General features: G+C 38.0%; 4 protein-coding genes across 5 annotated transcripts; 1 reads left to right on the top strand and 3 right to left on the bottom strand.

The window, feature by feature from the left end:
- Window positions 1-958: 958 nt before the first annotated feature.
- On the top strand, window positions 959-3,248 carry cdkn2a/b (cyclin-dependent kinase inhibitor 2A/B (p15, inhibits CDK4)). Of its 2 annotated transcripts, none has more exons than XM_043228273.1 (2): window positions 959-1,355; window positions 2,773-3,248. In XM_043228273.1, the coding sequence occupies exons 1-2, from the start codon at window positions 1,134-1,136 to the stop codon at window positions 3,046-3,048; spliced, it is 498 nt and encodes a 165-aa protein (XP_043084208.1). In that variant the 5' UTR covers window positions 959-1,133; the 3' UTR covers window positions 3,049-3,248. The 2 variants fall into 2 exon arrangements, with proteins under 2 accessions (XP_043084208.1, XP_043084284.1); XM_043228349.1 differs by having other exon boundaries at window positions 964-1,355; window positions 2,797-3,248.
- Window positions 3,249-4,175: 927 nt separating this feature from the next.
- Window positions 4,176-11,882, bottom strand: LOC122348129 (methylthioadenosine phosphorylase). The gene is made up of 8 exons (XM_043243393.1): window positions 11,754-11,882; window positions 10,218-10,304; window positions 9,940-9,998; window positions 9,652-9,819; window positions 8,859-8,961; window positions 8,536-8,775; window positions 4,704-4,826; window positions 4,176-4,584 (listed from the first exon to the last, which is right to left on the bottom strand). Exons 1-8 carry the CDS (start codon window positions 11,775-11,777, stop codon window positions 4,546-4,548), a joined length of 843 nt encoding a protein of 280 aa, XP_043099328.1. The 5' UTR covers window positions 11,778-11,882; the 3' UTR covers window positions 4,176-4,545.
- Window positions 11,883-12,181: 299 nt separating this feature from the next.
- toporsa (topoisomerase I binding, arginine/serine-rich a) lies at window positions 12,182-15,932 on the bottom strand. The gene is made up of 3 exons (XM_043243382.1): window positions 15,731-15,932; window positions 15,542-15,607; window positions 12,182-15,092 (listed from the first exon to the last, which is right to left on the bottom strand). The coding sequence occupies exons 2-3, from the start codon at window positions 15,551-15,553 to the stop codon at window positions 12,627-12,629; spliced, it is 2,478 nt and encodes an 825-aa protein (XP_043099317.1). The 5' UTR covers window positions 15,554-15,607; window positions 15,731-15,932; the 3' UTR covers window positions 12,182-12,626.
- Window positions 15,933-16,420: 488 nt separating this feature from the next.
- Window positions 16,421-18,079, bottom strand: ndufb6 (NADH:ubiquinone oxidoreductase subunit B). Its single transcript, XM_043248441.1, has 4 exons — window positions 17,799-18,079; window positions 17,539-17,631; window positions 16,719-16,763; window positions 16,421-16,588 (listed from the first exon to the last, which is right to left on the bottom strand). The coding sequence occupies exons 1-4, from the start codon at window positions 17,976-17,978 to the stop codon at window positions 16,517-16,519; spliced, it is 390 nt and encodes a 129-aa protein (XP_043104376.1). The 5' UTR covers window positions 17,979-18,079; the 3' UTR covers window positions 16,421-16,516.
- Between the last annotated feature and the right edge of the window lie 2,766 nt (window positions 18,080-20,845).

The following is a 20,845-nucleotide window of genomic DNA, read 5'->3' as shown; positions in this document are numbered from 1 at the left end:
TATACATTCTGTAACATTTTAGATTAGGGTAGATTAAATTTTTAATTTTGTATAATGACCATTAGTAAATATTTATCCTGTGCATGATATATATATGAAGAACTTACAATTTAAAGTAAATGCACAGCGTTCCTAAGGCATTTTCCCTATGATTTTAAACATCTGCGGTCATGTAAAGCTTCTATTTTGCACATCGGATAGTTGCCTCTGTTTAATGGTCAAGTAAATGATCACGTAGGCCTATTTCATTTTGTAATGAATCTTACCGACATAAAAGAATAGTATACAACAACCAAATAAAGCACAGATAAAAAAATGCTAGAACTAGGTTTCTTGACATTTTAAGACCTTGCTTTTATAGTGTACAGTAATGCAGGGGAAATAGCAGGATGCAGTGTTGATCAGAACAGATGCAGTACACATCCCTGGAATTCCCCGCTCTTTATACAGTTCAGATGCTAGTCTGTGCACAGCTAATCAAACGTTTGAGAGAACTTGAGATTAAAAAAAAAAGTAGGCAGTGTATGTAAATATCCTGTAATTGCTAAATATGTTTATATGAGTGATGTTGCTCGAAGTAGGCGTACTTAATAAAGACTAAATGAACATGCTACTCAATACGACGCATCTATAAATCTAGTTGCTGAGTGAGTTATCCTTATTAGCTATAGCGTCCCGTCTCTACTTATTAAAGAAATAAATAATAGGTACATACTCTGATTTTTTTTTTTCCTGGATAGCCATCACTCCAAAAGAGCCTATCCAAAATACCCCAAACTGCATTTGCCTGAATGTGTAGCCTATAATTCTGATTGTGGACACCGACAAACAAAACCCGTTCTCGCGACTGTTTTTTAATATCTTTAATGTCAGTTTTAAAACACCGACGGTTCCTTCTCCTTAACCGTTGTCACCGTAGCTTCGAGTCTTCCTGGATCAGCTGTTTGAGTGCGCATGCGCAGTGCACGCACTACTGCAGTTGCCGTGACGTTCATAACAGAGGCAAGTCCGAACAAATATCTCCCTATACGTGCAATAATAATAAGACACGGCAGCCTTATAAAGAAGTCGATTTAACGTATTTAGCCAGCTTAGAGGATCCTTTCACGTCTGGAAACGAAAATGAAAATGCTATGTGGATTATTTTCGCAGTAGCTTATCCAGTAGATGATTATTTATTATCGCTTCTACCTGTCAAAGCGAAATCCTTCAGTGGACTGATGATAAAAATGATGCATGCCGAGGATGAACTGACCAAAGCAGCCGCGACTGGAAATACTTCCCGTGTTCAGTTTTTACTGTCTAACGGAGTCGATGCGAACGGCGTTAACAAATTCGGGAGAACACCTATACAGGTAGGTTTAAGACACACTGACAATAAACAAGCAAGTAAAAACACAAACATAAGACGGACTGCAGATGTACAAGTAACATATTAAATATAAACATACAAAGGCGCCTAAAGGAAATATACGAAGTTATTTTATCTGATGGTAATAGGCCTACAACTTAATAGCCTGTCCTAACTTTTGAATTTGGTTTAGCCTAATTCTTTTTTTTACACTCGGTTTAATATGATTTTATAAGTATATATTTATTATAGTTATTATTATTTACATTGATTTCATATTTACGTTGTCTGCAGAGTAGTGAATTTTCGGAACATGACAATAACGCAGTTCTAATAGGCAATGAATATGTTTAATATTATTCATTTTCGTAATGTAATAGAAAAATATGCTTATTTAAATAAAGTATTTATCCTATACGTGTTATATTCAAGGTTAAAACATTTATCTTGTTAGAAGAAAAACCACACACGTGACCTGACACGTTTAAACTCGTAGGAAAAAAAAGCCGAGCCTGCCTTGTGTTATTAGTCTTAAATGTAATGTAGCCTACTCGTGATATTTTAACAGTCTCACAACAATAACAGTTCAAATTAATATAGAAATATAAAGATATAAAATCATGTAGCTACTTAAATTTTTTTTTAATTCATCCAGTTTTATTAACTGTAGGCTACTTTTGAGTTTCATAGACTGCGGAGTATTTCGTCGTCGCGTTTTATCTATCTTCATAAATCTTTTTTTTTTTTTTTAAGTTTATGCTATTCCTAAACGGTCTAAATTAATTTCAAAAGAGTTCTGTACTACCAGAACGATTGTAAATCATAGAAAAAGCTAATGTTTGATATTTGTGAATGTAGCGTACGTGCTATACTTAAAAAATAAAACAGGCTGTCCGCGTCGACATTTATACATCCGGGTACTAATATTATGATCCAGATAAAACTTTTTGTCCAGCTGTCACTTCAGGAAGGTTGTGGTCAGGTTTGAAAAAAATTCACCTAATTCCCATGCTCCTCTAAAGATGGTGTTACTCGTGTCTGCGCGGGAATAAAGCGACGATGTAATAGTTTTACAAAAAAAAATCATAAGCAATGACTAAGTGAGTGATTAGACCCTACAGTCCTCGAGCTATTTTTAACGAAATGTGTTTAGATTAGGCCTTTAAGCTACAAAGCAGGCATAGCCTACTCGTATGCTACAAACAAAAACAATATTAAGTAATAATAAAATCAAACATTAGCCTACAACATGAGCAGTTAAATAATGAATCTTGCTACTGTACTAATAGCCTGCACTATGCACCAACCAGCTACACTGTTCTTACCGAAACAAAATAACGACATTTAAAGTCGGAAATTCGTGTTCGTATGATTATTTCTTTATTTTTAATAGAAAGGAAGGGGCAATTATTATTATACAGATTGCACGTGTTTTGAGCCCGCAGGTGGTGATGATGGGAAACACACCTCTGGCTCACCTGCTGCTGGAACACGGAGCAGATCCTAATGTTCCTGACCCCAGAACAGGAAGCACTCCTTTGCACGACGCGGCCAGAACCGGCTTCACCGACACCGTGCGGCTCTTCGTTCGCTTTAACGCCGACCCCAACGCGACAGATCACTTCAATTTACGACCCGTGGATGTGGCACGGCAGACTGGCCACATGGACGTGGTCGAATTTCTCACTAGTATTTAAACGCTAATGTGTGTTTTTTTTTTTTTTAGTAACTACATATTTATCACATAGCTTAATGTGACAGGAATAAAACTGTAAAAAGTCAAGAAATGAGCGCCGCTGTGATGCACTTTCATATTTGTAGGCTAATGATCATTTAAAGTAGCCTATTGTTTGTGGGTTTTTATGCTGTTTGAGTATTAAACATTTTAATTATTTTCCTTCCTGTGAGTTTAGTAATTTATGGTTGACGGTTGTTCGTTTTTAATATGCCTTCACGCGGCGTCACTCTCAATCAAAAACTGCAGAAAAAAAAAATCAACTTTGAGGTTTGAGGCATTAATGATACTATCCTAGTAAGTGTCTGTAGGGACGCAGCATTAGGGTATGGCAACCAAAAAAAAAAGTTTTCAGAAAATGCATTATATTTGTTCTTTACTTAGCACGGTGAATGATGAGGTAAATGGAGATAAATCGGGCAAACAACGAAGTCGCATGCGCTCAAAGATAGAACCACGTGCTTTATATTTCTCAGTTATCTAGAAAAGTAATATATTTTCGATGCGTTTATCGAATAAGTGCAACTCTCTATAAGCCACCGTGCGCATTATTTAATCATTTATTTATGTATAACACGTATTCGGCTCATAAATATTCGCCAGCTTTGTCTGCAAGGAAATATCGATATTGCGCGGAACGTAAAGTAGTTGTTTTTTTAACTGATACATTTACATTCTGCATATCGCAAATAACCTGCGAAACTAAGACAGCTAAAAGAAAAGGAAAACAACATGTATTTTTTAAAGGCTGACAGGCTACATTTAAGTGCGAAAGACAAATGATTATTTGAAGAGAAGCTGTTAGCTACTTGAGGGTTTCTCTCTGATAAGACTCTCTCGTTTTAGAGGCGAGACACCGAATATTAAAGGGACAGAAAATCATTTGAGCAAAAATCAAAGTCAGGCGTCCTCCATTTTGAAAGCAGTGATGTTATAAAAGAAACCTGAGAAACGGAGGTCTTACCTATTCTGGTTACAAATACACATCTGCTCTCCACAAAACGCTAGAAAACCAATGTGCTGCGGACTAAAAATGAAGCGTTTCCTCAATGTACTGAAATGTGGCACAATGAAGGATTTCCCACACTATTTTCCTTAGGGACCAACGGTGTATGCATATATTTATTAGTGGTTGTGAAATACAAGTATTTAGTTTTATATCCAAACAAAAGTATTTATCCAAGGTACTTCAAGGTGTAACAACACTACTGCTATTATTAAAAAGGCACTGTAAAACAATTCTATAATCAACAGATCCTGTCCTCTGGCAATGCTACCATGCATTACTTTTTTTTAAACAACCATTTTGAAGACAAAAGTAATAGCCACATGGGGTGGATGACAAACCCTCCTTCATTTTTATTTAGATCGATAATGGTAGAAATGTCACGCTTGTTAACAGAAACATGATTGCAGCTGTGGACACAACATGTGGATGACTTCTCAATGGCCGGATACTTCAATGTTTGGGCAACATTACTGATGACTGCGACATCAACTGGGCAACAACAGAAAGGAAAACTCAGTTTAGATGTCATACTTACCAAAAAAATATATGTATATATAAATATTTTTTTTAATCTGTAATTGCCATGATTGAAAGAGCTTTAAACTCACTTTTTGTGCATTAATAGTGCTCTCCCAGTCCATCTGACAGATCTGTGGGATTGCTGTGAGCAGGATGCTGCTAGCTTTATTAGCATTTTCTTTCATGGTTTTCATAACATTGTCCACGCAAACCTGGAATAAAAAAAAATAGCCAAGTTTGGTAAATGCAGGTTTATAAAAACAACAACAACAACAAAAAAATACGATAATAAAAAATAAACAGACCAGCAAGCAAGAGATCGTCCATTAATGTTTGACAGGTAAAAGTAGAAATGCAGTTTGAATTTAAAATGATCACATTTATTCTTAAAATTAACCTTTACTTGTAAAAACAAACAACATCCTCAAAACAGTTATCACTGTTAAGTCTTCCGAGTCTCACATTTGCCTTTAGCCACTCAGATAACACAGATAAGGTTTCCATGAGTCATGAATAACCTGTCACAAGTTAAAACTGAAAATGGAAGACGCTTACGCTCAAGCAACAGATGGACTATTGTCTCTAATTAATGCCAGACCTTGTCTGTCATTTATCTGTCCACATTTACATTGTGCATTTACCGAGGACAATAGTGAACTTCCTCAAACAAGACAGCAGCAAAAATGCGATCAAGAAAGAGAACTTTTGTTTTTTAATCACCAATGTTTTCCTTCAGAGGAACTGACTAATTAGTTGGCAGCAAAATATATGTGTGATTGTCTGTGCATGAGTCAGAGGGTGAATGAGAAAACAGGACAGGGACGGAAGGATGTGGTGAAGTAGGGAGTGAAAACTAGAGGTCAGCAGCAGGAACTCGGAAGGAGGACTCTGAACTGTGAGGGGAAGTAAAATCTGCAGCAAACTACCAGCTTAACCGGTCATCCGGCTATCGGAAACAATCTGCAGAGCATTTATTGGCTTCAAAATGAACATATAAACACGCAAATAAGATATAAACACCTTTGAACACATTTCAGTTTTTCTTAAGTCCTTTGAAACGACATCAAAATGTCCTGTACAGTTTCACTGTGTCTAGTTAGAATGAAAATAAAGGGCTTTTACGTGCAATATGTAATGTAATCATTTTATCCATTTATTTTATATTCTGATGTGGATGGGGTTAATTAGTTCATCGCAATGAAGCGGGAAAACTGGCCGTGCATAATTCAAACATGCAAACCTCCGAGAAATCACTGGTGGTAAAGAAAAACTCAAATATATATTCTTTGCCCATCTGCCCTGGTAAAATGTCCTTTATCCCTGGTGCCTCACAGAGAAGCAGAGCAAAAGTACACCCAAAGCAATGGTATTTCGCAAGATATTGTTTTTTTTTTTACTACAAGAGGGCCAAAAGTTAACTAGAGTAGCTTTAAAAACATCTCAGTTCATTAAACAGGCCATTTTTTTTTATTTATATAGTAAAAGTAATTCAATGAAAACATTTAGGCTACATGCAGCAAGAATATATATTTTAATATTATAGAGTTTAATATACCTGAATTTCTGTCGGTTTTCTCTTTCTTAAAATAGCCATTTATCAAAACAACTTTAATGGTGATTCCAAGATAAAAACAAAATGGGAAAGTACTGACGCGTCGGCTCTGTGGGCTTTTGACTTGCTTTGGAATGAATTAAAAATCTCTACAGTCGTGGCCAAAAGTTTTGAGAATTACATAAATATTGGAAATTGGAAAAGTTGCTGATTAAGTTTTTGTAATAGCAATTTGCATATACTCCAGAATGTTATGAAGAGTGATCAGATGGATTGCACAGTCCTTTGCCATGAAAATTAACTTAAACCTGAAAAAAACTTTCCACTGCATTTCATTGCTGTCATTAAACGACCTGCTGAGATCATTTCAGTAAACGTCTTGTTAACTCAGGTGAGAATGTTGACGAGCACAAGGCTGGAGATCATTATGTCAGGCTGATTGGGTTAGAATGACAGACATGACATGTTAAAAGGAGGGTGATGCTTGAAATCATCGTTCTTCCATTGTTAAACAAGGTGACCTGATCGGAGTGCCTCCAGTGCAGAGCTTGCTCAGGAATGGCAGCAGGCAGGTGTGAGCGAATTTGCACGCACAGTAAGGCGAGGACTTTTGGAAGATGGCCTGGTGTCCTTGATCTTCTGCAAAAAGTATGGTGAATGGACTGCTGAGGACTGGGGCAAAGTCATATTTTCCAATTGTTTGGGCATCTGGAAAAAGGCTTGTCCGGAGAAGAAAAGGTGAGCGCTACCATCAGTCCTGTGTCATGCCAACAGTAAAGCATCCTGAGACCATTCATGTGTGGGGTTGCTTCTCATCCAAGGGAGTGGGCTCACTCACAATTTTGCCCAAAAACACAGCCATAAATAAAGAATGGTACCAAAACACCCTCCAACAATCAAACAACAGTTTTGGGAAGAACAATACATTTTCCAGCACGATGGAGCACCGTGCCAATAAGGCAAAAGTGAATATAAAAGTAACTAAGTGGCTCAGGGACCAAAACGTTGAAATTTTGGGTCCATGGCCTGGAAACTCCCCAGATCTTAATCCCATTGAGAACTTGTGGTCAATCCTCAAGAGGTGGGTGGACAAACAAAAACCCACTACTTATGACAAACTCCAAGAAGTGATTATGAAAGAATGGGTTGCTATCAGTCAGGATTTGGCCCAGAAGTTGATTGAGAGCATGCTCAGTCGAATTGCAAAGGTCCTGAAAAAGAAGGGCCAACACTGCAAATACTGACTCTTTGCATAAATGTCATGTAATTGTCGATAAAAGCCTTTGAAACGTATGAAGTGCTTGTAATTATATTTCAGTACATCACAGAAACAACTGAAACAAAGATCTAAAAGCAGTTTAGCAGCAAACTTTGTGAAAACGAATATTTGTGTCATTCTCAAAACCTCTGCCAACGACTGTATACTATACTCCATGCTGAAAACAAAATGGACTCAAGTTGAAACACTGTCCATTCACTTAGCTTTCATCAAGGAAATCTTTTTTTTTTTTTTTTTTTTTTTTATGAGTGTCTTCTGCACAGAATTAGTTTTGGTCTGTGTGGGAGTTATCAAAGGCGTGCAGCCACGCAGACGCACAGCTCAGAAAGACTATTGGCATGAACTCAAAAGATAGACAGATATACAAAAACACACAAAAAAAGGTCAACGTAAGCTTATCGGTAATGTAATATATAATTATAAACAGTGTAACCTAACCCAAACCCACACCCTGACGAAAATATATTTATAAAAAACAAACTAACCATCTCTATAATAAAATATCTATACAACCTCGTCTTTTATCTTTTACGTGGTCCAGTGTGACTGAAAGCTTAATTTTGACTGTATTGTGCTCAATACGAACTTTATGAAGACTTTGTCAAGTTCTGTGTGAAATTACTTAGGTATTGTTGCTGGTAATTATGTTTTGTTGTATGATTATTATACGGTATGTATCGTGTGCGTGACCTGAACTCAGTGTGAAATAGTTGCTTGTTCCAGTCAATGTTTCCTTTCAATTCTGGATTGCTGTTTTGACAGTGTCTGCTAGCTTGTGTTTTAATCCTCTTTGGTCATTTTCTTTAATGGATTTGCCCTGATTTGATCCATGGAAAATTTATCTAGCATTATATTTATAGTATTTTGCCATCATTATTTCGTTTAAAGGAGATAAAAATAGCTTGATTTACATTCTGTCATATTTTTTGACAGTTAAAGTTTTGTGCAGGTTTTTCGTCAATTTTTGGGCTGGAAATCATACATCCTATCTGGCAACACTGCTCACTTCTGCCAAAACGGAACAGTCCATAAAATATGGATAAGTGCACACACACTGTACAAACACACACAGATATTCCTATCTGCTCACCGCCTCTTCGTGCTCTTTCCAGCAGTCATAATCAGTTGCCATTGCAATACTAGCATAACACAGGCCGGCCTCCTTGGCAAGAACCACCTCCGGTACTGTGGTCATGTTGATGACATCAGCACCCCATTGTCTGAACATGAGGCTCTCTGCCCGAGAGGAGAAACGAGGACCCTCTATGGTCACCATTGTCCCTCGGGCGTGACACTTCACACCGAGTCCCTGGGCTACCTCCACGAGCACCTACAAGAGGACGGAAGAAAAAGGAATAAGAACATGCTAAGATGAACGATCAACCGGACAGAGACCTGGGAAATCTCACTTACCTCTCTAGTCCTGTTGCAGAACGGTTCAGCCATAGGGATGTGGCACACACCTGGGGGGCTGGTGGGCTGCCCATCATAGAATGTCTGGACACGTTTTGTTGTCCTTCAATTCAGGGAAGTGTGAAAATTAAGATGAAAAGTAAATATGAATATGAATCAAACCGATAACGTCTGCTGAGAGGGACAAAAAAAAAGGAATGGCATTTTTTTGTCATTCAAAACTTTTATCTTCTTTTAACAATTAGTTTTTTTGTGACATCCAGACAGACTTTAGAAATATTTCTCTCTAGCAAAATTAACACTGAGTGGAAAAAAAAGGGCCTGGCTATTTCCGTTTTGATAAGACATCCCAAGTAACTTGATGTTGAATCTCAAGAAGGTGGATTTGGGTATTACTGGGTTACACTGACAGAAGCACTGATTTCAAACTTAAAATGTCTGGTTTATTTAATGATATTGATATAGTGTCTGTATGCTAAATGCTAGTGATGGGTCTCAATTCCTTAACTCTGAGTAGCCCTAGTGTGTACGGTTGAGTGCACTTTAATCTAGGTGTGAATAAAATAAATGGAGGAACTCCTTTGATGCTCTCTGATGATAAAACAAAGGTTTGGGACATTTAGTGCATTTAGTGTTCAAAGGGTCCTAAGCTTCCAGGTCCTACAGTTTACAGTGTTGTTGTTGTTGGGTTTTTTCCAATTGTTTTGTTGTGGTTTTAATAACAAGATTATTTTAAAGTGAGCGTGAAATTGAAAATGTGACGACAAACGATTATAGAAAAATGAACACTAACCTATCAATAAACTGGTCGATCAAAACGATGTCCCCGGGCTGGATGTCCTCTCTGAGGGAACCGCAGGCTGTGGTGACTAACAGGTGAGTGCAGCCCTCTTCCTTCAAAGCCCAAATATTGGCCTGGTAATTGACATTGGTGGGCATTATGGTGTGTTGTCTCCCATGCCTTGTAGAGGGGGAAAATTCTAGATTATACTTCTATCCTTGATAAACATAAAACCTGCAGATATTATAATTAATAATTCAGATTGTGCATTGTGTAGGATATGCCCTGCAGTGTAACTACCTTGCGAGAAGTACACATTCAACATTCTTTATTTTGCCCAAAATTAGAGCATCAGATGGCTGTGAAAAGAGGAAGAATCGAGTACGAGTAAATACACTACTGGCTGTGCCTATCAGTACAGCTCTTATTACTGGGAACACAAGATTTAGAAGCAAACCGTGATTATCAATTATTTAAAAAATATTTTAATTATTTAAAATATATATGCATTGCCAAATGTACTGTCCCATAATGATGCATGCAAGAAAGTACCCTAGACAGAATGCAAACACACTCACCTTTCCAAACGGTGTGACTACATACCGTTCTGTCCTTCCCTCCAAGATATCTGGATCATCAAGTCCAGATCCACCAATTATTCCTATCTATGAGAACACGGCATTTTATAGACATGTCTGAATGTGGGGCGTCTGCAGTTGGCTAATTTAATCAATTTGCAACACTCAAAACACAACAAAAAATTAGACTGTTCATTAAAAAATATATTTAAGTGATATTCATGCTCAATTTTCAAAATATAAGACGTATAGATGCAAGAGAGCGCAAGTACGAGATACTGCATGTACTGTACTGTACGAGACATGAGTCATGCAGTGCCTGTTTCAGTTACTCAGATCAACATTCAGATTTATAGCGTTGCCATAGATATCTGACCGCTAAATGCCATTACTGAACAAACAGAATCAAGTATTCCAGAAGCGAGTAGTCTTAAGCACTGAAGTTGAGGACAGCTAAGTCACTTAAACTGAATGATTTTCTAGAGTTTCTTTCAGAATAGAATAATAATAATAAAAAAAGAAAAGTTTATTTCATTCTATGCCTCCAGAGGATAGTCAATACTGCTGTAATGCTAGTTCTGTAAGTATTTTAGTTGATGAACCAATTGAATCCATAAAATAGGTTTGTAAATGTTGCAGTTTTACTATATGAAAAAGTGGCTGGTAAGATCAATGATGAATTTTACTGACTAGTGTATTCGGTGTGAAACGAAAGAAATGTCTGGTTAACATTCTTAACCTGATGATATACGGGGCAAGGACAAGGGGAGAAGCTGACACACAGGGCCCAAGTCTGATCCAAATTATACAGACAGAAATCCGTCACCCATTCTCACTGGGAAAGTGCCTCAGAAACACTGCTCAGTTCAACAGAAGTTTGTAATAAATGGTAGGTGACTAAATAATCGCAGAATTTTCTTTTTGGGGAGGCCTATTCTTTTAACGCTTATTTAGGGAAGTTTTGGGGCTAAGTTTTAGTCGGGTTACTGTTAAGACAGTCACTTCACAATGATTTAGCGATTTCAACGTGCCAGCAAACCTTAATATAGAATAGCTGTTTTGTTTTAGACATTTCATATTAAAACTGAACGAAACTCGTTTCCTACCGAAGTGACAAAGAGAACCGTGTACACAAACAGTGTGAAGATGTCGACTGAACCGCACACAGTTAATAGTACTTATTCCGTTACAACTTTCTCACGCCCACAGAAACATTACCACGCGGTAGTCATGTGGGGCTATACGCCCAAGACGGCAAGCGGCTCGGCTCTAGGAAACAGTAAATCAATGGTGATAGCGGATTTTATCCTCTATAAAGTAACGTTACGCAATTACGTCCGTTTCCATTGTCAGAAGTTGTGAATTGCCCCCCTGTGTTAAGAGACCTAGCAGCAAAGGGTACCAAAAAGGGTGGAGCTAAACTTAGCGGTACGATTCGGCGCCGTTGATGTAAAAAACACTTTAGCGTTCCCTCTCCTCGACGATTTCCTAGCATATATTTCACGATCAGTAACGACTCAATGCTATTAGATTTACCTTTATGTGACTGTTCGATGCCATTTTCTTTCACGTGTAAAACACAACATCAGCTAGTTCTTTCTTGAGAAACAGGAAGCTGACAAGACAGGTGTCCGTTAGCGCCACCTAGTGTATTGTAAGTACGCGTGCTATAACGAAACAAGCTTCACAAGAGTATGGTGTATTATTTACCCATCTGAACACAACCACGACAACACGTCGGTATAATTAACAGGAACAAGCACAAAACGATTTATAGAAATGTATATGGCATATTGCATGATTCAGTACACCTTTTTATGCGACTTTCTCAACTCGGATCACATGTACTTTTTTTTTCTCATAGCGGTTTACGTTCTCTTGGACAGTATGGTGTGCACCATTAAGAAACTGCACCCAAATGAATAAAGTAAGTATTTATTCTCTGCATCAACGAACTGATTCGACTGTATTTGAGTATATTTTTTGAAAATGTTTTGAAATCTGATGTTTGAAATTCAAGTTCATGTGTCATAAACAAAACAAAAGAACATGAAAGAATTCATTCCGTTAAAAAAAGGACACTTTTATTACCATTTTCAATTTATTTGCCAAATTAAAAAAAACACTAGATTTTGAAAATTGGTGACTTATTTTTCTTGCATAGGGGACTTTGAAATTAAATACATTTTTCAAATAAATCACAAATCCAAATGCACATATATCAAAAAGAAAGCCCAAATCAAAATTTAAAACCCATTCCTTCTGTATAAAGGAGAGTAGTCCTTTGTCAATGCCACAAATCAAGGAGTACAGTTAAACTGAACACACTAACTCACGAAGGCATTGGCGTTAATCTGAGGATGATTCCTGCAGAACTACATCCAGTTGCAGCTGACTCTTGCTCCATGTCTAGGAGTCTGTAGCACTGTTTGCTATTGTGTCAGTGGAGTCAGCGGCACAGATATTACTGACTGAGGGTTCACCGGGGTCAGCACTGTCACTGTCACTAGTAATTGTAATGAGAACAGGGTTGTTTTTTTCCTCCCTCTCCTCACTATTATGTCTCCTGCTCTTCCTCTTGTGTTTCTTCTTCTTCTTGTGTTTCCGACTGTGACCCTCAGATTTGTCATCCCTGCTTGGACTCCTGCTTTTCCTCTTGAGCTTTTTGTGATGCTTTTTGTGTTTCTTTTTTGCATCATCTTTAACAGAATCAGTAAACAGTTTGCTAGAGGGTTCCTCATGATGCTTTGTTTTGTATTTCTTTTTCCTGCCACGTTCATCACGCCGTGACGCCTGATGCGAGGACGATCTGTAGATTCTAGTGCTGCTCCTTGATCGGCTTCTGTTCTGACGGTTGGAAGGGTCGACTCTACAGCTACTCTTTGAGCGTCTTCTGTGCTGACGGTGGGAGGAACTAGACTTGATACGAGATCTGCTTCTCGAGCGACTTCTGTCCTGATGATTGGAAGAGTTGATCCCAGAATTGCTCCTTGAGCGACTTTTGTTCCGACTTTTGGAATAGTTGATTCTACACCTGCTCCTCGAGCGACTTCTGTCCTGACGCTTGGAGGAGCTGGACTTAATTCTAGAATTGCTCCTTGAGTGACTTCTGTCCTCACGGTCCCTGCTTCGCCTTCTACTGTGCGATCGAGAACGAGAACGATCATGTGCACTTCTGTAATAGCTGGTGTAGGATGAGCGTGTCTCTGTATAACATCTCCTGCTGCTCTCTCTTTGACTGTAATGACTATATGAATGCCAGTAAGATGAGGTGTGCTGACTTTTCTCTTTTTCCCGTCTCCTCTTATGCTTGCTCTCTTTAGACAACCGGCGATTCCTGCTACGGGAGCCGGAGTGTGTCCTGTTGCTGCGCGACGATCCTTCTCTAGATCCTGACAACTCCCATTCATGATGCCTTTTGCCATATTTATCTTCTTTTCTTGGCTGACTAGAGGTGTCCTCAGGTGTGCGAGAACATCTCGTTGGCCTCCTCTGAGAGTCAGTGGGAGACAAATCAGAGTCTGAAATGAATCGAATGTGCTGGGGGGCCCGAGGACTTTGTAACTCTGCATTCTGCTCAGAATGTTCTGAATCAGATGAAAGCTGGACCAGTTCTGGAGTCCTTTCTGACACTGGCTTAACATAGCCAATAATAACACAGTCATCGTCACTGGCAACGGAATGCTGCCCATCCACTGCAATAGTGCCAGTATTTGCTGGACGGTCTTGATGTGGCACAGCAGCAACGGACACTATTGCTTCCCCTGCGCTGCTATCGGAATCCGAGTCCCTCACAGAGAAAGGTAAAACCTGAGATGGCTCCGAGGAGTAGGATGGACCTGGGGTCTCGTCATCCCATGCCGTTTGGCTTAAGGTCAGACTGGGAGTGGCATAGTCCTGGGATCCCGTCACTAAAGAATCACTTTCGTCCTCAGAGATGGCGATCACAGAGGTTTCCGAACTGCTTCCCTCTCCGGAGGGCCGAGGCAGGTCGTAAACCGCACGCTGGTCATATGCTGCCATGTTGAACGGGGATTGAGCAAAACTAAGAAACTCATGCAGGAAGTGCTCTGTATGAGATAGTAAGAAGGGTCGAAGCTCGTGCAAAACAGCCTGTTCGTCCAAGTTATGTCGAGTGATCAGAGTCATGATTATGTGCTGCACAATGTTTACAAGGGAACCGTGAGTACCGTACAGTACAGTCAGTTCTCGTCTCAACCAAGGCACGAGCCTGTGGAGACAAGCAGGATTTCTTCTGAAGAACTCTGCAGAAGTCTCCCTGCTACGACCGCCATCCTGCACGCTCTGGACTCGCACGCCTCTTCTGTACAAGGCACGTCTGAACTTAAGGACTTCTTGTTCGTACAAACTTTGCACGGATCTTCCCTCTCTCTCTCTTCTTTGCCTTACTGCCAACCTTCTTAGCATGCTATGGAGATCTCTGCTGTGCCGCTGTGGAAGAGATCCCCTCAGGCCCTCGAACAGGACCCCATGGTCAGGAGGAGGAGACGTTCTCCTCTGTGCTGGTCTGCGGTCACCTGTAAGCGTGGTGCGATACCTGAATCTTTGCCCTGCCATGTTGCCGAATGAGCCATTTTCAGTCGGTCGCAGGTCAAACCTCTTGTAGTTATCTTCAGACTTAATGGTGTGATAAATTGAATTAAACGGCTGTTTGCACAAAGGGCATTCTGCTTTGTTCTTCGCCCACTCACGGATGCAGCAGAAGCAGAACTTATGTAAGCACACGTCCAGATATGATATGTTTTTGAAATGATCCAGGCATATTGGGCATTTTGATTCTGGAGATGCTCCTTCTGATACAGTGTTTAACACAACACCCGATAGGCGCTCCTTCATCTGTGGTGATGCCATAATCTGATTGAAAAAAAAAGTTGAATTATTTGGCCATTTACTTTCAATACATTTATAAAACTGATGTGTGTATAAAAGGGCTTAAGTTTTAATAGCATGATAAATAAAAAGGAATTAAAAGATTCAAAAGAAAACCATATTCAAAAGTATATCATAAAATTTTATTATTTCTGAGAAACGAAAAGTATTATTTTAACAAAACAGCATCTTTTTAATAATATTTGAATAACTACGATCTGAGTAAATATTGTCATCTTAATAGCAATTATTCGATCGTATTTACTCGTCTTATTACTTTTCCCTTATTATTAATAAACCAATTTCTAACAGAGACAACATAACATTTGTATTTTGCCATGTTTATAAAATTTAAACAAACCTACATGCTGTTTATTTAAGCGCATTAAGAACCGAAGGGAAAAAAACAAGTGAAAACCGTGTTTTAAACTTACTCTTTTGTGCATATGTTGAAACTTTTGAAGTACTTAAATCCTCTGAATTCCGCTGGGAGCATTTCGCTTAAATATCAGAAACAAACAAAACACATTATTATCGCACTTCTAGTAGTAGTAATAACAGTAGAAGTAGTAATGTTTTACAGAATGTATAAAAAAGGTTGACCTAAAGATAACGTAACTTACTGCCTGACAAACCAGCGCCGTTTTAAAGATCAACACACGATATCCGAGAAGCCTGTAACGCATTATATCCTACGGAAAACGCTATATATGCCCTTACAGCTGCAAATATAAAAGAGCTTAATAACGACCAAAAAACCTCCAACTCTCAGTCCGTCTACATAAGCAATGCTGATCATCGTGACGTAACAAAACAAGATTGCGGAAGTGAAATCAAACTTCCAGAACTTCCTGTTGTCGCGTCAAAATAAAAGTCCGTCACGCACAGCCGAGACAAACGTCAAATGCGCCAAATTTGCAAATAGCTTTTCGTTTCATAATTACAAAATACTAAAACACAGACAATTCTGAGAACTGCTGACTAAATAGCAACGACAAAACCTGATAATTTATATATTTAAATTTAGTATTCTAATATTCAAATAAACTTTTGGGGATTTCAGTTTATTTGTCATTAAAAGCATTGGACAGTTGTACTTTTTTTAAATCACGCAATAACAAAAGGTCAAAGACACTATGTTGCCAATAATAGCACTCTTCGCTCTTCAGTGTGCTTTTAAATAAATTCAAGACTTATTTCATGTGAGATGTGTGAAGTAAAAAAATCTAGTTTAATTAAAATTGTATGGATCTCAGAATGTGTCAAAAAGGATACAATACTGTCATTCAAAAGCACAGAATAGGAATACAAGATCTGTATGAGAAATTTTATTGATATAATACACAAACATGTTTTTACAACAAGGGCAGACTATTCCGTACGTCTATACTGAATATACATCTCGGTTTTCAGTGATGACCGTGACCGTCTTCTGCAGGAAGATCTGGGACAACTTCTCCTGTTTCCAAAATGGTGTCTCCCTGAAAAACGTGCAAAGAAGGTGTGATGAGACCATACAGAAACATCAAAATTAATGATTACTTTAAGATCATTTACAAATCTCCTTTTGATTATTCATGCAATAATACTGTTTGGACCGAATATACTTACAGGAAACAGTCTCTGCTTAAGACTAACAATTCCATATGGTATTTTCTGTAGAAACAAGACATATTTATTTGAACTTTAAATGTAGCCATGACAATGATCAGCCAAAGCTGAAGATACTTGGCGTTGCATTTTATCTGCAACATTTGTACACATAATACAAGCCTTAAAAAAAAAAAAAATTACATCTATTAAATATAATAAAAAGATGAATAAATCTAACATTTCACACCTTTAATATTGTTACACTTTAAAGTTAACATAATAATAATAATAATAAATAATCATTTAAATTGTTATCTACATTATAATAAATAGAAATAATATAACAATGTAGTTTTTGTTTTATTAATTATATAAAATCGCATCACTTGTTATTTCACAAAACAACGTGCATCCTCAACTAGAACAAAGCATTCTTTATTGCTCTGGACAGTGAGGTCTCCTATTAATATTTATTAAATTTAATTATTATAATATTGTAATTTGAAATATATATGTAAATGGGATTTCTTTCAGTTTTTGTGTGTTTCTAATGTAGGGGGTATTCAGAAAATAATGACATTTTATCAATGCCTTCGTTACCCTCATCATTTTAACCTCTATGGTGTTTTCTGTGTTGTTTTAGGACAGTGCACAAATGACAGTTTGTTCAATGAAAGCAGTATACGGCTGATAAAGCACTGGGAAACTTTTAAAGCACTGTTGCCATAAACGGTCAAGCAGGCGAGACACAGTCCATTCTCAATTGAGAAAGATCCCAAGCATCAGTGATGAACACAAAGGGTGTCATCCGAATAACCGGAGGACAGCGTGAACTTACAGTGACGTGGTACTTCATGTAGTAATGCACGATCCAGGCTGGGATCAGAACCCTCGTGACAGCAAAGACACCGGCGTTATAGGCTTTAAACGTCTGGTTCATCCGCAGAACAACAAGAAGAGACAACATTGCACGTTATATTAGTATCACGCGGTCAAACCGCTCAGAGAATTCACTTCACTGCATCTACCTTACAAACAGCACACGATTATGCTCTAAACGTGGCTAATCACATATAGATCACGTGTGACATAACTCACGTATAGTCTCCAGAGCGTCTTGGGCTGCAGAAACTCAGCCCAGAATCTCTCGAGGCGGCCGGGTGTTTTGGGCGCAAGGACGGGTTCTCGAGGACTAAGCTCCTGGTCTTTGAGCCACTGCCGCCGCAGCTTTGTTAACTGCGCTAAGCGAAGTTTTTCATCCGCTGAGTACCCACTCATACTGATATTCTCCTCTTTATCGAATAAAGCCCAATTTGCAATGTCAACTAAAGAGGACAAACCTCCCAGAGTTCAAAGCGAACTTCAGGACGTCGATATAAACATCGTGGTTTTCCACAGCGACACCTACCGACCCGGAGTCTAACCGCTACAGCGGTGACTCGCGCTCACGGCGCCGCCACACGAGGTCGCGCGTCATTCACAGAGCTGCGCGTGCGCGTGCGCTTCCTTTGACAGAAGAGCTCGAGCTCTTGTTGTTTAGCACGTAGCCTTGTTATGCTAGGTCTTACTGGTAGACCATCTGGGTGTAAAAAGCTCCTTTCTTTATTTGTGGTTCTAAAAAAATTGTTTGCTATATATATATATATATATATATATATATATATATATATATATATATATATAAAAAAAAAAATTACTCAGAAATTGCTAGTCAATTTCTCAAATACTTAAAAAGAAGCAGCCAGCGGCACATTGAATTTAATGTGAAATTGTGAAGTAAAGTTGAAATTTTATTACAGATTAAAATAGTATTTTCTTGTAAAATGACCATCCATTTATTTACAGTTTTACATCTACTGTACAAACATTTTTTTTTTTTTACAAAAGACTGTTACAAATAATGACTCTGCAGAACCAGTACGTATAAAACATTTTAATTATTTATATTACAATACAAGAATACATAATACCTTCGCGTGTGGGCTCAAACATAGCCAGCACCAGGTAAATATGTGTACGTACACACACACACACACACACACACACACACACACAAGAAAAAAAAGACACCTTTACAATATTATACAACATCTGAATGCCTATTACTTGTTTTCTAAAAGGAAATCTGTTCACAGGTCTCTGGCACAGAACCCTCCCTTTCGCAGTCTCCTCTTTCCTTTTCCACAGCGGTTTTCCTCATGCTAAAACGCAAGCGTTCGGTGAGCTACGCGACACACGCTGACCTGTCAACAAACTGCTCCATGAACACAAAACAGATAAAAGCAGGGGAGAGGAAAAGGGAGCAGAAAATATGGGTCACAAATCTATAGTCATATAAAGATAGAAATCTGATATTATATCTGATGCCTCCCAAAATCAGGAGGGGTTAGAAAAATAAAAGTCTATATCTAAAAGAATCTACATGGCAGGAATTTTTTTCTTTCTCTCTTCTAGTGCTTTTATGTGAATAACAAAAGGTAAAAGGAATTTTTATATAGCTATATATTTTTCTTGGTCACTCTGGTCTTTTTTTAGTAGCCTTCACTGCCTGTCTTTATTATTCTCAATCACGCATGCTCTGCAGAAAACACAAAGTATCACTTGTTTCTTCCTGGTCTGTTTTTTTCCTCCTCTGAGTGATGGAACGCACATTTTAAATATTTGGACACCTGGCACTTTTGTACATAATCATATATGTACTGCTGTCTGCTGACATACCCTCATTTTAGTGTTTTAAAGCTTTCCCAAAAAAAAAAAAAAAAAAAAAAAAAAAAAAAAAGCCTGCAGCCACTGAATAGCCCTGTCTCTGTCACTAAGTATTTCTTATAATATTAATGCCGATGAAAGCTATAATCTCTTAGAGATGTTATAAAATCTCATGCCTAATTCTCTGAACTTTCAATCGAAGCATGTTAATGGGAGGTTCTGTGCGAGAGGTTTTTTTTTTTTTTTAATTTAACAAGTCACTTGATCAACATGAAACACACTTTAAAAGAATCATTTTGCTACAACAGTCAGGCATATCCATGACATAAATGTAAACTCTTTTTAAAAATGTAGCTTTAAAAAAACAAAGATATAAAACAAAACTAAATAAAATAATATATACTGAAATAAAAAATCTCCCTCCTCTGGAAGCCCGTTTCTGCCACAAAATAAAAAAGATAAACTTCTGCCATGAACTAAAAAAACTGTTCATTAAAAATAAATGATATTACAATTCTGAATTTATATCTCATTGTGATGTTTTAATACATATTATGAAGTAATAGGTAAAACTCAATGAAAAATCTCAAAATTCAGTATACACTGACAAATGTGAAAAAGTCTTTGTATCTACAGAGAAACAAAGTCTGACCAATTTTTTTTATCAATTTCATTTTTCATTTGTTTATTATTATTATTATTATTCCGTGGCAGAAAAATGGCTTCCATACTTCTTTCAGTGTTTGTGGAGAATGGAGAGATAAAAAAAAAAAAAAAAAAAAAAAAAAAACTGTGTTGGTCACAATATGCACCATAATATTGAAACAGTGCTGCTTTCTAATACACCCCACCCCTTTACGAACAAAAGAATCATATTGCTGTATCTTTTCTCTAATGGGCGGAGGATGAAATACTATGATCGCCTTAAGCACACGTTAACACGAAACAGGAACTACCGTTGGGAGAGTGTGGGGAGGACTCGAGCTGCCATTAATGATTGATTCCAATGCTCTTCTCCCAAGGTCTTCCACTTCATTTTTGAAATACAAAATACATCATAGGCATAAGGATTATAACAAGACAGCTATTATGAAGCTTAAAAACCTATGAATAGGAGTTTAAAACTCTCTTCAATGGGGTGAGACGAGCTGCCACAAGAGAAGATGACCAGTGTCACAGTGAATGATGTTGCATGGCAGAATGGAAAGCACATTTGTAAGAAAGAAAACAAAAAAAACTACAAAGATGGAGGTCAGAGGTGACTAACTCAAATTTCTCATGGAAAGGACTAGGAAGAGTCTATTCTGAGGATGGAAGCTGTGGGTGGCTGGCAGGTTGTGGTTTTGAGCAGGGTTGGAGGGATGTATTAGAGAGATTGGGAAAAGAACAGGGATGAGACAAGTCAAGGCACAGCATGAGAGTTAGGGACATATGAAGGA

This window comes from Puntigrus tetrazona, chromosome 1 (assembly GCF_018831695.1).
Source record: "Puntigrus tetrazona isolate hp1 chromosome 1, ASM1883169v1, whole genome shotgun sequence".
NCBI classification, from domain to species: Eukaryota; Metazoa; Chordata; class Actinopteri; order Cypriniformes; family Cyprinidae; genus Puntigrus; species Puntigrus tetrazona.
The sequence above is the reverse complement of the archived record's forward strand: the minus strand, read 5'-3'. Positions and strand labels throughout refer to the sequence as shown.

Excerpts from the sequence above, each read along its gene's own strand:
- cdkn2a/b (XM_043228273.1), top strand. The coding sequence starts at position 1,134 with ATGTGGATTATTTTCGCAGTAGCTTATCCAGTAGATGATTATTTATTA. Across the intron at positions 1,356-2,772 it reads TCGGGAGAACACCTATACAG|ATTGCACGTGTTTTGAGCCC; the intron begins GTAGGTTTAAGA and ends ATTATTATACAG.
- LOC122348129 (XM_043243393.1), bottom strand. The coding sequence starts at position 11,777 with ATGGCATCGAACAGTCACATAAAG. Across the intron at positions 9,999-10,217 it reads TAGTCACACCGTTTGGAAAG|CCATCTGATGCTCTAATTTT; the intron begins GTGAGTGTGTTT and ends CTCTTTTCACAG. Across the intron at positions 8,962-9,651 it reads ATCGACCAGTTTATTGATAG|GACAACAAAACGTGTCCAGA; the intron begins GTTAGTGTTCAT and ends CCTGAATTGAAG.
- ndufb6 (XM_043248441.1), bottom strand. The coding sequence starts at position 17,978 with ATGAGTGGGTACTCAGCGGATGAAAAACTTCGCTTAGCGCAGTTAACA. Across the intron at positions 17,632-17,798 it reads AGACGCTCTGGAGACTATAC|ACGTTTAAAGCCTATAACGC; the intron begins GTGAGTTATGTC and ends CGGATGAACCAG. Across the intron at positions 16,764-17,538 it reads ACATGAAGTACCACGTCACT|AAAATACCATATGGAATTGT; the intron begins GTAAGTTCACGC and ends TTGTTTCTACAG.